We start from the raw sequence: 19,146 nt of genomic DNA on the forward strand, positions 1-19,146 counted from the left end.
TTAGTCCGTCTGTCCGCACGTAACTTGTATGTGGATTACTTTTCTTGAAGATTGCATTGTGGATAGAAACACCTTGTAGATGGATGATGAACTTTCTTTTAGCACTGGCCACGCTTAGAAGTTGGTTTATCTTGGTTTTGAATTGTGCACCCAAATCCACCGGTGGAACACTTCGAAACTTTAGAACACTTTGAAGTTTGGAATACTTCGAAATTTGGAACACGTTGGTGTCTTCAAGAATTGTACTATTTCATTTAATTGGACAGCGTATCACTACAGAAATTTCTTACCTTTTTTGAAATGTGACTATGTGAAGAATGAAGAAAATCAACGACACGCATATGGATAAATGTTTTGGTGGATACATTAAGAAGATTGAAGTCAAAATTGCAAGAACCATGCTCCAGATGCCATGATTGATGTCCAGCACTCGATGCCCGAAGTGGACAAGATTTAAGAAGAAAGAAGATGAAGATAAGAATAATTTATGTGTTAGTTAGGGTTGTAGGTTATATGTGGTGAATAGTTCTGTCATGCTGATTTCATACAGTTTGACAACAGCCAGTATATGGGGCTGTAACCATATCTTGGAATTTTTTTCCAGCCTACGGACGCTTTAAGCTTAAATAACTTAAAGCTCATTTTTCTCAAACTGAAATCAGTACCCTTCTTGTGCAGTCTAACTTTACTATCTTTGGTTAGCTAGATAGTATTACACAGTTTTTTTTCTTCTCGCGTGTTAGTCGCGTTTGATATTGAAGTTATTTTCTGCGTTAGAGAAACATATATATATATATATATATATATATATATATATATATATATATATATATATATATATAGAGAGAGAGAGAGAGAGAGAGAGAGAGGTCTTCATTGGATTTTACACTCATGAAATATTTATTTATTTGATTATGGCTTTATTTTATTATACGTATCTAAGTTTTGATAGTCTGTACTAGTGATAATTAGATTTAGTATTATTCCTACCTTTCATTTCCCTTCCCTGAACACTAACGGAACTCCACACTAACATTTTAAAACACATGTCAGTCACAATGATATTTTGCAAGCACTAATGTTTATTTTTGTTTTTCTTACTTTCCACCTTCCAGAGACGCTGTCGTTACATATCACAAGGTCACCTAATGAACTACATGGACAATCTCAGAAATATATACTCAGCCGTTTGTGGTCAAGGATTAATTCAAAACAAAAATTCAATGTGTTATACAAAGAACTCTTTTATCTTCAACAAACATTTTTTTTGGACTTTCTTCAATATTTTTTTTTGTACTACGTAAAATTAAAATTTTCGTGTATTTTAGTTTCGAGGAGGGGGTGTGAAGTAACTGTGTATTGGATATAAACAAACATGAACTTTTGAAATCATTGAAAGAAAACGTTGATTAAAACTGTACAATTTTAGACATCTGTTGTAAACATATTTTTGTTAATAAACTCGACTAGCTTCCTTCTTTCCTATCCGCATACCTTCAAGCACAGCCTGATACTTCCCGATTCATTGGACTCTTAGGTCATCACTCTTGAGCTGAACAAAACCACGAGGAACACAACAACAGGGGGTATTAGTCACGAAGTTGAGGAAGGTGCAGGATCATCGGAGACAAGCAGATTCCACCATTGGAGGACCACCGACTCCAAGTTTAAAGAATACCATTCTACCGGTTCATCGCCGCAGATACTTTGGTGAGTTGAGATTAGTGGAATGAAGATGTGAGAGGACACACTAAAGAAGCACTACTGTAGAGACGCATTACGGAGAGAGTTCGACGCCCCTAGCAGTCCAGCAGGATTGAATTCCAGTTGTTGGCTGTTACCAGAACATCCAGGTTCCTTCACGGCAAACCTTTCATCGTTCCAGATGACCAGGATGACGCCAGTCTCGATGGATCTATCAGGATAGTGCTCATCCTTTATCTTTCAATCATAACCTATTTCTCTCTCTCTCAACTTTTCCATACTAGTCATCTTTAAAATAGAAACATTTGAATTTCATTTAAATTCAATCATAATTTCGTTGTTAAGTACCGTGTTGTGTATCAGTTCCATCCCCAATTGTTACATAATTCTATGAGTATTTTAGAGATAATTCTGAGCTACAACTGATGGCACAGCACCGGCACAATATAGGCTAGGTGGATGCATGAAGATGGAATTTTAAACGTCAGCATGAAATACAAATCTTTGAGAGGAAATGATGCTTTTACGAGAGAAAATACAAAGCATGTACAACTAAATATTGTCTACCTGCCACAATCTGAGCGAAACACATTTATAAGTGCATTGCAATGTAAAATATTCAGTTAATGTGTGTTGTGTGAAAGTGTATTTCTAAAAAACATTACTATTTTCAAAGATGCGTAATAAATTATATACAATATTCATGTAAACTATGTGCAGCTTCCCGGCACTCACCTTAGATATACACTTGTTTTAATAAACTATTTGTAATAGTACAACAATTTATTTTACTTCTAGAGATATTTCTATAGTCTAAAGAATCCTTAAATTCCAATTATAATTATACTATCAAGGAAAACTAGTGGAAGAAATATTCAATGAACTGTGTAAGCCATATTCAAATCCTTTGTTCAGCACGGGTGATTTCTGTTAACAACAAACATGACTTATTATCCTGTTTGTAAAAACTAAAATTCCAATTGTAATTTTAACGAGGTTATGATTTTTATTACAACGATTTTTATTACAACGATAAAGTATCAAAAGCAAATATAAACAGTTGTGACGCAATTTTGCTGGCGTTGCATAAATTTGTTGTGACGCGTATTATTCCGTTATGATGATGCCATTCTTCTGTACATTGTTGCCCCTTTTTTATTCGAAAAAGATCTGACTCCTCCGAAATAGTTTTTCCCTGTAATTTTTTCACTGAACTACAAGTTTTCAGCCTGTGAACAGGCTTAAACACAATTTTCAAACTAAAGCGTATGAACACCATTTCCAAATTTCAATTTGTGAGAAAAAAATCACCCAAACATCTATTAAACAATAATTGAAGACTATTCGTTGAATGCAAAAAAAAAAAAAAAAAATCAAAATTTAAGAAACCATGCTAAAAATGTTAAACAAAAGTTTTCAAAACGGTTTAAAAGTCTTAAATAAAATTTTGAAACACATAAATAAATACTTAGGGAAAACTTTTAATTGACTGCAAATATTTTTTGCAAATTTCATATTTTATCGTGATTTTTCAAAAACTTTTATTGAGTGGAAAGTTTTCATGACTGAATGTTTAGTTTTAATGTGCAGAACCGTATTTTTTTTAAATGATAAAGAAATTTTGAAACAAATTATTTGATTTTGTTCCGCGAGTTTCCAGGCAGCGAATTTTCGGCCACATGAAATTTTATCTCAGGAATTTTGAGGCTTAAGGGGTGAGAATTTTATCCAACGAATTTTGTCTTTTCCAAAGACTGATCACTACTAGTGATTATTTTAAATTCCATTTACGTACAAAATATTTCCAATTTAAAGGAAATTATTGAGACCAGCGCCACTACTTGTATCGTCTGGGTATGTTTTGTTCATATTTATCCGTGTGATATTTTATCTAGTTGTGTGATGTTTTTATCCACCTTAGGTATATGACTTTTTTAAATTGAAAAGCCTGGGGTGGCGAACAATGAACATTTGGCTGCAAACCTCAAAAATGTCTTTGATTTTGTTTAATTGTAAAAAAAGCTACCGCACCTGCATTGATGTTGTTTTAGGATTAAAAGAAAATTCGTCTACTTACATAGTCTACATTTGGCACTGAATATTCTATACAGTATATTACCAAAAGGGTTTTAAATTTGTGAATTACTATTAATGAACTTGCTGCTGAGGTATTTGTCACTTTTGCAAGTGTCATGAAGCTCTTGCATCACTTTCACAGCTCGCTCGGCCACCATATTTGAGCGAGGCACATCTAGCACAGAAGGTTCTTTCACCCAGTGAGCGGGAAAACACTTTAAAGCTTTAGGACACTTTAGATCGGAGATAGCAGCATGCAGTTCATTGTATATGTTCTCTGTATAGTGCTGATTTGAAAACCACACCTTTGCCCATCTAGTTGCGATGAAGTCGCAAGTACGTTGTAGCTGATCTCTCCATTTTGGAAGGAGAAAAGAGGCAACCAGTGCATAGATTACACGTGAATTCCACCTAGCATTGTTGAGGGAAGGTAGCTTCTGCCAGTTCAACTGAGGCCACTTGTTCTCCTTCCGGTAGAAATTATATCCTTCACAAAGTTCAAATAGAAATCGGAAATCATTTCTCCATCCTGAGTTTTCACGTGGTGGTACCTTTACTGTGGCAGAATAGTTTTCTTGTAAGTCCTTATACCCAGCTAAAACATCTTCAATGAATTAATAGTTGAAGTTGGGTGACCGTAATTTTATTGGGAACACTGAATCCATCTAGTGTCGCAGAACCAGGTCAAGAATATGGTGCTGACATCCTATAAACTGAGGCTCATCGAGACCCATTTGCTGAAAATATCTCTGGAGTCTAACAACAACACCACTTTTGTGCCCTATATTCAATGCTGTAGTGTCAGAAATGATCATTTTAATACTCCTCCATGCATTATCTAATCTAGCAAGGCTTGTAGAAAGATATAGATGTTCTCGGCGGATCCGCTTTCACAAACCAAAACTCCAAGGCGAAGACTTCTTGCACAAATCTGCAGACAGATCACTTGATAATCTTTACTTCCTATTCTCTTCCCATCAAAATGCAAGCAGTATTCCTCTTTACCGATAATTTCTTTCAGCCGGTTCTTCATTTTTTCAGCTTCTTTCATCACTCGACGCCAAATCCCCGATTTTGAAGGTGTGGGTACATTTATCTCTTCCTCCGCCAAGTTCTGAAGAACTTACGCTGCTTTTCTTGTAGACAAAGACAGTTTTGATACGAGTTTGGCTGCAGAATTTGTTGATTGATACTTGCGTTTCATAGAGGAAGGCTCTTCTGAAAATTCAGTCACTGCTGACCTTACCTTCTTCAATATCACTAATATTCACATGTTACACTTGGCTTGTAGACGGACCAATTGAACTACTTTGCCTTTTTGAAGGATGGATAATTGATATAGAGGCAACTTTCTCTGTAGTGTATCCGACTCGCCCTCCAGATTCAAGTTGTTTTCTATATAATTCTTTGTCTTCACTGTAAAGCCAGTTTCCTTTCACTTTTGTAATATCGAAGACACCAGTGAGAGATTTTTCAAATATCTCATTCCTCCTTTTTCTGTATTTCACGAACAACTTGTCAACTTTTGCTGAAATTTGCTGCATAGAAAGCAAAGAAAAGTTCAGCTTCTCCCAAAGTCTGCACAGTTCTTGAGAGATCTTCTTTATTCTGTCCGACTGCCCTTTCAGTTCATCGTACAACCCCAGGTATCTAACAACTATGTATCTGTTTGTAGGCATTTTACACATTTCACTCATGTCCGTTTTCATTTCTGGTATGCTGGGATGGCGTTTTCTACATGTTGTTTAATTCTGTGTCCACTTTTTCCCAGCTGATTCAACTTCTGATTTTGATCTTTTGGCTTTGAATGACATTTTTCAATCTGAAAATAGAAGAGATCGCAATTACAAAGACAATTGAGGGAAGCACTGTTGTAAATACATATAAAAGCAGAGAATACTAAGGTTTTATCACCGGCAAATCAACCTACTAGGCTCGCAACACAATAAAAGTGATTTGCAAAAGTGTTTAATGTGCATAGTATAAATTAAAATTTGGAAAATAACTTGTATCTATGTTGTATACTTATAACAAAACACAATGTGCTATTTACATGGGAATCTCTGAGTTTCTGCGTGCCTGATAGGTTGATGTGCAGACAACGACCTGTACATTTTGATTGTAAATAAACGACAAATAGATTACATTACCACAATTTATATTATACAAATGTCTATTAAACCTTTCCTAGATGCCAGACTTCTTTTCATTATCATGTTTTGCGAATCAAAAATTCTTATCATATATCGTTTTCTCATTTACCTTGCATATGACAATAGATTAGGTGCGGGACGTTTTTCCAGCCCCGAACGAAAATAACACCAGGCAACTAACGTATAGGCAAGAGTTCATTAAATACAACACCAGGAAAATAAAAATTTTGGAAAAAGTTAAAAAGTCATATATATATATATATATATATATATATATATATTTGTGTCTGTGTTAGTGTATATTTAATATGTTAATTAGTAATAAGTAACCTTAAATTCAGAACTTTCATTGCTTAAGAAATTTAGTAATTACTATAATTTCAAACATATGAAGTCCCCAAACTATATTTTGAATTTAAATACAAAACATTAAATATATTCTTCACCTCCATTGATCAATATTGAGATATTCGAAAAAAGGCTCCTTCCCAATTTCCGTTTCATTTCACAAAATAATGTTTACCATTATAAAATAAAATAATCGAAATTAAAATGTTATTTATGTGGTCACATACGGAATAAATTTGCAGAAGTTTACCATTATTACTGGAACTTAATGCTCTCACTCATTTCGAACATTTTAAAAAGCATAGAGTTCCTAATGTATTAAAAGTTAATTTCTTATCTATAGTATGAAAGATTGTAAATAGTTGAAACTTTTCAGTACTGTTCTCCAAGTGGGTTTGTATACAACTAACGGTAGTTTTATCAAGTATAACAAAAAATCTTTTGAAAACAGCTCTTATTTTAAAGGAATACGTAATGATCACTTTCAGCTAATGCAATGGCCTGTCCGAGCAGCTTGATAAAATTTCAGCGTAGCATAACAGCTAAAGGTCCTTCTCTTGGATGTAAAAAAAATGGAAGAAAAAGCTTGGTAAGATGAGTATAAGAGAGCCCCGAATTCTATTTCGCCCACAGCGTCGGAATCTGTACATATGGTTCTGACTGTGTCAAACTCTACTACGCCTCTTTTTCTAGAGTTGACAGCTTCAAAGTCAAATTGAATATAAAAAATATATTGTTCCCTCGTCTCAAGCAATTTTACATAAACGCTGTAGCTAACCACACTTACTTTACTGACTGCTTATGGTGTACTGTAGTAGAAACCCTCTCAACACATCAGAATAGTTAACGTATTTGTCGTTAGAAATAAAAGTTAGCGAATATATGAAGACGTATCTTATTGTCAAAAATATTTAATACTTTATCCCTTGATAAAAATGAAAATTATGATTGCTGGAAGGTATTGAAAAACTTGTGAATTTATTTAATCACCGTAAGAATTGCAATTACTCTCATCCTCAGAGATGTAAGAAAGAAAGTGCAAGTTCTAAAAATGGTTGAAGCACCAGATGATGAACTCCAGTTATACTACCGTAAAAAGAAAAGTTCTCGAAAACGTAAGAAAGATATCTTCCCTTTAAGTACCAGTATGAATTCTTTATCCCTACAATACATGATTTTTTTTGTAAAAAACAGTTTTGCAAAAAAAAAAAAAATGTGTAAAGAAAGTACCAATACGCTTAATAGTGCCATCTATGTGGAAACTATGGATTTACAACTAAATTCAAACGTCCCCAATCTTGTTCAACATGCATTAGCAACTACACACCGTTATGTAGGAAAGAACCCATTATTTACCACTATCACCCATATCTGTTCCACTATGCATTGTAGGGTTAATAATAATAATAATAATAATAATAATAATAATAATAAATAATAATAATAATAATAATAATAATAATAATAATAATAATAAGCAGAAGAAGAAATGTATTTAGGATTACTATACAATTTTCTTAAACTACAAAATATAACGAAGATAAGTAATTCACATGACGGAACTCGAATCCAGGCTTGACAATTTGTTATTCCACTTGGTTGTTCCTTACCACTATGTTATAACTTATTCACTTTATCTATGTATATAAGATAGAACATATAAAAGGAGAGAGAAAAGAAGAAATTATAAAAAAGAAAGAAGAAGAAAATAAGAAGTGGTATGGAATTCAGAGCATAGGAAAAAAAGACGGAAGTAATAAAGAAATTATTAAGAGAAGGAGGTATTAAGACATATAGAAAAGAAGGAGAAACTTTGTTGAGGTGTATAAGGAAGAAAGAGAAAAGGAGGGAAAGCAATATAAAGAAGGAAGAAGAAGGAGTTATCTATGAAGTGAAATGTTGTGAGTGTAACATGAAATACATAGAAGAAACGGAAAAAAGAACAAGAGGAGAACTTAATGAACTGGACAAGTGGTATAAATATACTGTATATGAGCAATTGGAAAAATTATTAGAAGTTATGGAAGTAGAAAAGTACATAAAGATTATTAGTGCAATTTGTATAATTCCAAATTTCTGTTATATAATTTTACATAAAGATCAATATAATTATAAAATTGCATTGACAATTAACATATATTAACAATGTATTTATATGATATAGTTACATATTACAAATTTAAATCCATATATAAAAACAAAATTAAAATTATATAAATGAATATGCTAACTAATGGCTGAAAAAGATGTAAGATTTGCTGTCATCTGTATTTTCTAAATGTCTGAAGAAGAGGACGTTAAGTCCTTGAGACTGTAACAAAAACATATAAAGTACGGGTCAAGAATAAACGACCAAAAACGTCATTAGTTTTAATGGAATTTTAGGTCGTTTATTCTTGCCGCGTACTTTAGTTATTAATAAAATTCATTTTGTTCTGGTCAGAACTGTGTTTTAAATGTTATTGTGATTATCCAAAATCATGGAGTTCGTTTGTTGGAATTAATGTCCAGATTTTGTTTGGAATACCACGTTAACGATGATTATAGTCATAGCCCTTTATATAACACGATTTTCTTTGTGCTACTCTTCGCTTATTTTGCTTTGTACGAAAAATAACCCAGAACTCGCCACGGGTAGGTGTTTGCACATGGAGTTCCGCCCAGCCACCCACCCAGTAGGCATACGTTGACATTTTACCTTAGGTGACGTAGTTCTTGTTGTCGAAGCGGAGCATTCTTGTTGTAGACTCCAGTTTGGCTCTAACGTAGATATCCTTTGTGTTCTGGCCGCACTTTTTCGACGCTGCCTCGGACACCAGTTTCACTGTGCGATCCACAGCTTAACTATGGCAAGGAAATGTTGTTGTTAGAGTAGCTGAAGTTCGGATGTTTTCTCCAAGCAGTTGATCCGTTATGTTTCGTGTGATTGGCGGCGCTTTTAGACATTTAGGCCAATTAGTCATGTCGTAGTAATTTTCAGCTGTAAAGTTTAATTTCGAAACAATGACGTCGCATGGGCGGCTTGACCTCGGAGTCTTCTGGCTGCGGCATTTTTTAATCCTTCTCCAGCCCAAATATGCGAATTTTCACCTGCTGTCATCGCTATCATCAGGTTTTGATGATGAGCGTAGTATCCGTTTGTTTGTAGAACAGAGTGAACTATGTATTGTATATTTTCTGGCACAAAAGTGATAGCTTTACTATGCTAAAGAGATGCATGACGCCAATTTCGCACGAAGGATTCTGCCGTATTAAAAACCAGATGAAAGCGCAGACTTTAACAATGTACTAGCAAAGTAGACACAAACTCTAACTAGGTTTATCAGTACTGATGTAGTGGCGAAGCAACCTACAGGTCAATGTAAGCCATCGTGAATGTGATAATGGTCCTGGTTTTCTGTTTGCTGGATTGGTAGTACATATTCCTGTAGCAACAGCCTTAAAAATTTCAAATGGTGGTCGCTTTTTCCATTTCCGTTATTGTGGTCGCTTTTTCCATTTCAGACACCCATTCAACGGGAATGGTTCTAAACAAGACGATCGGTGAACGTTCACAATCCTTTAATTTCTTTCCTTTGGGGCCGGAAAAAGTCGTCCGGCCGGCCCGGTCCAGTCGTCTCACCATCTAATTCAGTAACCAGGTGTCGAAATGGCAACTCGTTGGTATGAAGAAGGAAAAATGAGATACTGCTGTTCCTGTCCTAGGGATCTTTGTATCTGACTTATCACGCCGTTATTCCATCCTGTGTTCGTGCCTTCACCATCGCTGCCTACTGCCTCAAGACTTGACACGTTGTACTGGTTCTTCTCTAAAAGCTCCAATATAGATACGACAATATCCTTGCCAGTGCCTGAATTAGGGGTGGCATGACCAAATATTCTGAACAGGGCTCCGATAGAACTGTGATATGCTTTTCTGTAACATTTCGTCTTCTTAGTTTGTTAGTTTGTCGTTAATTTTTTCTTGCACAAGAGTTGCATTTTTTTTTCTGTCGAAATAGCTACTTGTAATTGCGCGGGCTAGGTGAGCCTTTTCTTTCTGGATCTTTCACCTAGTTTTTCTTTTCCTCTTCGTACCTTAGGTCTGTCAACAACAAGACTTTTTTCCTCTGGCGTTATGAGTCTCGCGTCCTGAAGTATGGCAGAAGCGATCAAAGCAACCTGTCTGTCTGAAGCTCCAGTTCTAAATTCTGCCTCCGCTGTATTTTGAAGACAGGTGCGTTTAAGCTATGTTTCCTTCTTTGTCGCGCCTCGAAGTCAGATCCCGACGTTCAACAGCTTCGCTGGATTCCCCTGGGGACGCCAACATCTTTGACCTATGCCTATGCCTAATTCCACTAGTTGATGGACTTCCTTCAACACTTCCAGCGTCTTTCTTGGTTGTCTGCCCCTGAAATCTGCTCACTTTATGGGAAAACATCTTTGGCAGAGATTTGCTTGTTCGGACATCAATGTTAACAATGTTCATTTTCCGTGACGTTCTCTGGTCCAAAAGAAACTTGAATTCTCGTTTTGGAATCTTGCGTGTCCTCTCACATTCCATTGAACAAATTCCAGGCGACGATCTGGATCATCTTTTGTAAGTCATTGGTAAAGTTCCAGCTCATAAGGGTGCCACTTACTCACTGACATAATACATGTTCTAGATGCGACTACACTACACGTGCTTCTCTTGAGACTTTTACTGAAAGACGCCACACTGCCTCTGTTACTGCCTCGTCTGTTGCCGTCCGTGGTCTACCAATCGTGGGTCGATCTGCCGTAAATCCGGTTTCTTGTAATTTCTTCAGCACTTTGAACACAATATCATTGCTGGCGGAAGTCCTTTCCCGATGACGGCAGTTATAATCATCTGTTATCACTCTATTGCTTCTTTTCCAAGATCCGGACAATTCCAATGCGCTCTGCATGCTTCAAGGCAATCTACTTGCAGTAAGTCACCTGCAGCGATACAAAGGAACAATCATAACTTCGAGCAGTTAGCTCTAGTACCAAATTAACTGTAATGTTTAATTTTTACAAAAATTTGGTATTAAAATGACATGTCTTATTGTTATGATTTCCATTTAGGATACTCATATTTAGTTGTCTGGGAAGTAAACTACTTCTAGGCAGTTTTCTTAAGAACGATTTCAATTGCTTTCCTTCATATTTTATAAATAAACAATATCTAACAATCTTACAGTGTAGCATAAACAATTTTTCATGAAAATATGAAGGTGTAGCTTGCTCTTGGGAGTGTGTTTCCTTCGGACAAAATTTTCTAAAATGAATCGTTATAATTTGTTAGAATTTCGTTGATAAATATTTCCATAGTAATTTTTCAAAGACAGGATTTAACTTAAGAAACTGGAGCTAAAAAAATTAGTGGGTGTTCCTTTTGTTTGGCATATAGGGACTATGAAAACTGTATAACCATTGAACTTTCCAGTTCGTTTTTCTGTTGATGGTATACTTTTCAGAGGTTCGAATCTGGTATCCTGCCAGTTTTATATATACAGTGAAACCTCTCTAAAGCGAACAGCCGTGGGGAATGAAAAATTGTCCGCTATAAAGAGGTGTCCGCCTTAAAGAGGTTTCAATATTTTTTTTACTTAAATGAGTAAACAAGGTAATATGCAATTGGAAAAAATATTGTTTGCATGAATCATATATTTACGAATGTTGCAAAAATGTTACTGTACCTGCATTATCCTCCGCCATCCAATATGCTATGTTCGAGGGACAACATGGAAATAAGATGTTATAGTTCTCTGCACTTTACTCTTATCACTTTACTACGTTTTCAGTATGTCTCTTTAATTTGTTGTTAATTGCAGTCCAGCAGTGTTTTTCTTGGCACAATATGCGTACCCGCGGGCAAAAATTACCAAATTTGTCTTCTGTTTGGTTAGAGATTCCAGCGGGACAGTAGAATAATATGTCATCCCAAACGGCGGACAATTATCAATCACTTTTGTGTCTAAAACAGTTTGGATGGGAGTGGCATGCAAACAAAAGACATGAGAGTGTTGTTAAATAGAAGCGCTTCGTCTGAGAAGGCAAATTGCTGTCACAATGTTTCCTTGGTGACACACGTATGAATTACTAAAAATGTATTTTTACTGTACTTTTCAACTTGTTTCTAGAGAAAGTGTCCGTAATTCGGAGGTAAATAATACCTATAAAAGACAGAACAAACTGTCCGTGTGCGTACTAGACAGTGTCCGCTTTAGAGAGGCGTTCGTTAGTAGAGGTTTCACTGTATATATATATATATATATATATATATATATATATATATATATTTGTTTTCTCATAATTTATGATAATTTCTTCATCCTACTTGAATATTTACTTCGAGGCAATGTCTGAATGATCTGTTTCCATTAAATTCTGAATGTTGCTCTGTAACTGTATGGAGGGAATGAATATATTTTCCTGGTACGCACGTCCAAGGGATGTAAGGACCTAGGTTCATTTATTTCAACTTAGGCTCTGGAAGGCAGTCTCAGTTTTGGTGAACAGAAGCGTATCTATCATTCCTCATGCAGTGTAGCACTTAGTTTTGTCAGCGAGAATAGAGGACGATGTCTGCTCCAGAACAGAAGTGTTTAATAATATTGAGCCCTATGAATTAGATGGGCCAGGAGAACTGTTAATGTTCATTTCAGTGTTCATAAAATTACACCGCAATAACACCAGCAATGTAAGCTGGTTCATTGTCATATTCGAAACTTTCATTATTGGCAGAAAATAATATATGTGATCACGTAGATGCCCACATAATCACTAGCAGAATTCGTACAGTGAGCGTAATGTCAGGATCTACCTCACAAAATAATCTCTGCTTATTACACAATGTGTTCAGGTAATTTATTTCGATCTGTGAATAACGAGGAAATTAAATATTAAATTAAATAAGATAATTAATCAGGTTATTGTGACTTACTATTAATCAACTTCCCTTATATATTTCTTTATTCTTATATTTTTGTATAAATTTTCTCTTTTGCTTACAAAAGTCAAGTACATTAATTTTCCCTGCATATTACTTATATCATATCAGACCTATTCATCTTGTTATATTTATAGTTCACAAATCAAACGAAAAGCTTCCTAAGTGATTTATTATGTTGTCAAAGGGAGTCGATATCTGTTCTTGTCTCCCAGTGTGAACGCGTTGGCAATTTTTATAAGCACTGTTCCATTTACATTACAGTTATCAAATCCAAAGCTACATAACGTGACAGCACCGTAAAGTAAAGAGGAAGACGAAGTCCCTGTGGGAAATAACGACACCTTCGTCAGATATTATCTGCTATCAGATAATATGTCTAATCAAGGAATTATTATAATACAGAATCTGTAAGACAGTTTAATACGAGTAATACGTTTATTAGTGCTTTATTGATGTTTTATTTATTTTAGTAAGAATTCATTCAAATATAAAATACATTGTAATAAAATATTTTTCATATAGCAATAATGATATACATAACATAACTTCTAATGTTTAATTTCAAAATCAGCCTTAATTCAAAAGGATGGCTATAGGCGATGCTAGTTGCTAAACTTTCAATTTGTGGATACAACCCTGTTTTCTAATTAGAAACAGGGACCGTGGTTGCTCAGTGGTAGAGAGGTCGTGGAGTCCCTGGTTCTATCCCAACTTGCGCCAAGTGAACTTTGTGGTGGACAAACACCGTGTGTATGGGTTTCCTTAGGGTTCTCACGTTTCTTTCCACTTTCTTCATTCCACCATTTCATTCATTTATCATCATCACCGTCTCCTTTAGCCTAGTAGGAGTAATCGTGGGACGTAAAACTCAAAGATTTCGTTTCATTTTCATTCCTAATTAGAAACAAATTTGCTTGTAAGCATGATTTAAGTAACTCGATCATTTGAATACATTTAAATTTAGGTAATGGAATTTTTAAATAACAGATGAAGTAATGAAGTGTAAAATTATCTTTACACACATTTACCACTCATGCCTTTCAGCAAACATTTATGCTTCAAACCAACATGGAGTTCATGCCTAGGTTTTTGAAGAAATAAAAAGAAAATAGAACTAAAGTAAGATTTACAAAACACAAAACTATATAAGTCCATCAAACGTATAAATGATTAAAGATACAAGACACATGTAGAAAAAGCCTTTGTTTATTGCAAAGAAAACTAGAAAGAGAACAAAAATTTCTAATTCTATACAAGTACATACCTTGACTACTTTTCTACATAGAAACTATGAAGCTCCAGACATCTTGTGTAGAATGGCACGAGCTTCTATAGACGCTTTGTGTAGAAATGTGCTTTTTAAAGTTGAGACTCCAGCCAGTCGATAGCTGATGTCTTGAGAAATTCACTATCGTTGAAAGTTGCGAAGCAAGATAACTGTTTTAGGTGAAAAAAAGAAAAGAAAAAAAAACTTTTAGTCTCAACATCACTTTTCATGAGCCAGAATAATTCCGAAACATAACATTCTTCGTAGCCGCATTTAGGTGGCACGTCGTAGATAAGACTGTTTGGCGATGCACATTTGCTGTGATTCTGTTGTCTTCTTCCGTTGAGAAATCATACACATACAGGATCTCTTATTTGGCATGATTTTCTACAATGGCAGTCATTTCAACTTCATCTACTTGAGGTATACAGTCCCACACTGATAATTATACCTCTGTTGCGGACATAGAATACTACAGCATGCTTCCCTGCGCGCGTAGCTTCGTCAATGATACGAGTTTCACGTTAAAATAAAAACTTTTTTTTTCTTGTTTTGTATGCGCCTTGTAAATTCCCACAGACTTCGTCATGTAAATTTCCACAGAGACTTTGTCTTCATCTTTCTTCTATAGTTGTGTCGCATTACGTGGCTTCGAAGTTGATAGTTTCAACGTAAATGCAGAAGTGTTTATAAAAATTACCGATAAATTCAAAGTGGGAATTGAGAACACAGAGATCAGTTTCCCGTGATAATATATATATATCTCGTAGGAAGTTCGTCGATTTATGACAAAAAGAAAAAAATGAGTTAATTGAATTGATTAGCTATATTTGAATTTATAAAGTAACTGATGTGCAGGCATAATTAAAGTATTTTTACTTGTGTAAGTAATATAGAAAATTAATGCAAAAATTTAACAATAAAGAAATATCTAAATCTGGCATACCACTTTCCATTACCCCTGAGATTATGCAACCATGCAAAGTAATATTTGCTTTGACTCCTATTGTACATGTGCGTGCAATCGTACCATGGATAACAACTTTTTCTGTGTGGTTTCCATCTTTACTGCACCATTTCGTTACCTCTGCCATACAGACATTCGGTGAAACATGTATTTAACATGTCAAGCCGATATGATTTTTATGCCTTTCTGAACCCCCTTGCTAGCTTCTACCATTATTCCGCTGGCAGGTGTGAAGTTTCTTCCCTTCACATTCGAAGCTGTCTAATTCCGCCCCTGTCCATTTCCGGACTATGTCATATAAATATTTTTTGTTGTTTTGGTGCTAAGAATCCGTGGTTTCTGTTTTCGCCATTACTTTGGGACACTTTATATGTTCTTCATAAAGGACTTCCCAACTTTGTAAATTCATAGTCACTTCTACAGACTACTTATCGAGCTAGTTTGGTGTCGTTCGCTAGCAAAACTTTGTTTTAACATTTTTTTATCTCACTAGAAGCACTACGAGTTGATCTTATAGAACTGATAACAGAGCTTTATCACCTTGCTCTATATCATCATACACGGTGACGTTCTGAGGATTTATTATGCCTAAATGAACACCCGATTTAAACAAACATTTATGCGATTTGGAAATGGTAGGTCTACTGGATCTTTGCCATACTCACTACGAAAATTCCGTTGTACAACGTCGCGTTGTCGCAGACTACATTCACCAGAACACACAACGAGCGCGCTCAGGACCATTGAAGACAGCCATCTTTGTTACAACTGTTGCTACCGCTTGTAGTGATATTATTATGTACTATACACTAGGTGAGTCAAACCTTGGTATATTTTACTAGAGAATGAACCAAAATTAGCTTTGTAAGTAATCTCAATAAATTTATATAAATTTACAAAGTTATAAAAATTATTTTCATTTGAAGCACACTGTATATTGTTTCGTTAATGCTATATAAGTTACTATATTTTAAATGTATTAGTAGCTCAGAAGTTTGATTGTTCTTTTGAGTTGACATTAGTTTAAAATCCCTTTGACAAGCGAGGCTCTATGAGACCTGAACCTACTGATGAACGTGGAATCCTGACTACATGAGCTCCTGCCGGGAATCGAACCCGGATCTTCTACGCCAAAGACACGTGCGCTAACCACTTAGCTACGAAGGAGCTCTTTTTATATTTGTTACATATTCTTTAATTCTGTTTTTTCTTTCTTATATATGCTTCCATACAGGAAGAATGAACTTGATAACCCCACTGGTTTCTTATACCTATAAAATTTCATTTTGTATTCTGTTAAATGTTTCTGAAAATTTTTAGGACAAAAGAATGTGAACTTTAATAAAGTATGTTTCGAATTTATCCATGCAGGAAAAGGAAATTAGCTAAATACAGTCTCCTGATAGCGTCGGTCGTGTCAATCACAAATCGTAGAAGCGTGACTATTGTGAATATTAGGGAAATACTACCGTTAATAGTTTACTCTCCAAAACAGAAATAAAAATTCAACAAGTAATCCTCATAAATCGAAAATGAAGTCGATTAATAGTAATACCATCAAAAGAATGTTACATCAAGAAAATTATCCTTGTAAAACAAAATAAATTATATTTTTTTTTTTTTGTAGTTGTCAGCTTATATATTTGTAATATATTTTGTTCGTTTCCCAAATAGTGAGGAAGTAAAAAATATTGTTGTTGAGCTGAATATGAGAAAAAAGGCCCTTAAAGATGCAGAATTTTCACCGAAAGATATTCAGAACGAATATTTCAGTCATAAAGAGGAAGTTAAAGAATTGGATTTTTCTTGGAAACAGCCAAATTTAGCCTCGTTTCTTGTAAGTACCTCATTAGTTCCATTTATTTTAAAACTTGTTTCTAAATCCTATTTAACAAGGGAAAATTGATGCATCTGTATCCAGAAAAGTCTTTGAAGGAAGCTTATGTTCATAAACAGATGTAAAAGAGTGGTAGAATTAATTTTATTGCCTCTTTTCGAAAGAGATGAGATACTTTCGCCTAGCTTTATATATGTGTGTGAATATGTAACATATTAAGTACCTTTAAACAAATTTGTTGAATACAATATGCTTCCTAGCCCATCTATCAAGGTAGCGTTGTTTTGTTTGAAACAATGTTTATATACATTTCTAACATTGTTTTAAATGTTTCTACACACTTTTGTAAATGTGTGGTGTTGGAGGGACGGGGGAAGAGAAGTGAAAACTTGCATTGGAGAGGAAAACGTTTAGTGCGGAACGCAATACTTTCTTCTTTCTATCTGAATGTTTTGATTTTTCTAACAAGACATTACAGGTCTGTTGTGCTTTCGGGTATTTACTGTATCTACCTACCTACCTTATAAAGCTCAAATGCACTTTCTCAGGCAAATGTGATTATTGTTCAAAATGGTGGCCTTCAGCATCAATACCTTTCTGAGTACGATTCACCACTGATTCCATACATCGTACTAATGTGTCCAGTGGGATTTCTGCGCAACCACTTGAATCTCATTCCAAAGTGTGTCTAAATTACGTGGTTTACGTTTGTACACCTCATCTTTGAACCGCAGCAACATTCTCAAACTTCCAGTACCACTTAATTACCTGCTTCCGCGCTTTAAAATTCAAACGTACGTCCGCCATCTTGCAGTTACTTCCTTGCCACTAACTGGGTTGAGAAGCTAGAGCGACAATTCTGCTGCCACCTAATGAAGAAAGGTAACATTACTTTCTCCCAGAAATGCAACCTTGTAGCACGGGAAATACGATTTTTTATGACTGTTCAGAGTATGTATACATTTTTCTGACACACCCTACATATATATATTGGTCCTTAAAAACTAACTTTTAAAATTTACCTGGAGCATCCTCTTATTTTGATCTACTATTTAGGGAAAGTCTTCCATAAAATTTTCAGATTTTTAAAGAATGTTTTAAGGGTCACTACCGTGTTTTAAAATTTCAGCATAATCGATTTTTTTTAAATAATGAAATTTCTATTAAAATTAATCATACTAGTAAACACGAAAATGGCATTGATTATCAATAAAATTACTAAAATAGGACAGTACATTGCCCTCTACTTTCATCTCAACCAATCAGCAGTCACCCATGGACCATACAGGTCGCATGCATACGGGGGTGGGGTGCAAAGGAATGACGTAAACATCAAAATAGCAATTATTATTAACGAATATTTTGTTATTTAAATAAGTCCAGGGCGCAAAAACGTAAGTACGTACGGGTGCAAAATACATGTGCACACGTTCAGTTTTGTAATACTTTACAGCTTGCAATAATTCGAACGTAACCTTTAATTCTGTGTTTAAGTATACTTTTGCTCTGTAATTCTGCTTAAATTAAAGCCATACAAGAACACTGAGGGAGTGAGGTATAGACCAATGAAGATATATATGCAGCATTGTGCTTCTTGTGACACAAGGAAAATTTTCCTTCAAAAGCTTAACGTTGGCATTCTTGTTTAAACAATTGTAAATTTTCAATATTGTCAACAAAGGTTAATAACAATAAACACATCGCCCTACAAAGAAGTAATTATTAACGTTGGGAATGATTGGATGGTCTCACCAGCGTTCATGTTGAGACAGAAGCGTTTCATGTCCAGACTTGCCCCGCTTCGCAGTGCTATACAGGCTCGCAGGGATCCCACTCGTCATGAAAATCCTGGAA

General features: G+C 35.0%; 1 protein-coding gene across 1 annotated transcript in view; it reads left to right on the forward strand.

The window, feature by feature from the left end:
* The window catches only part of LOC145692445 (flap endonuclease GEN-like), a 56,149-nt gene that overhangs the window by 13,628 nt on the left and 23,375 nt on the right, over window positions 1-19,146 (forward strand). Inside the window, exons 4-5 of the mRNA XM_081767752.1 lie at window positions 13,014-13,131; window positions 17,130-17,292. Of these exons, the coding sequence (XP_081623878.1) occupies window positions 13,014-13,131; window positions 17,130-17,292 (281 nt within the window). The remainder of the gene's footprint in view (window positions 1-13,013; window positions 13,132-17,129; window positions 17,293-19,146) is intronic.

Source organism: Thermobia domestica, chromosome 8 (assembly GCF_964235325.1).
Source record: "Thermobia domestica chromosome 8, izTheDome1.hap1.1, whole genome shotgun sequence".
Classification (NCBI taxonomy): domain Eukaryota; kingdom Metazoa; phylum Arthropoda; class Insecta; order Zygentoma; family Lepismatidae; genus Thermobia; species Thermobia domestica.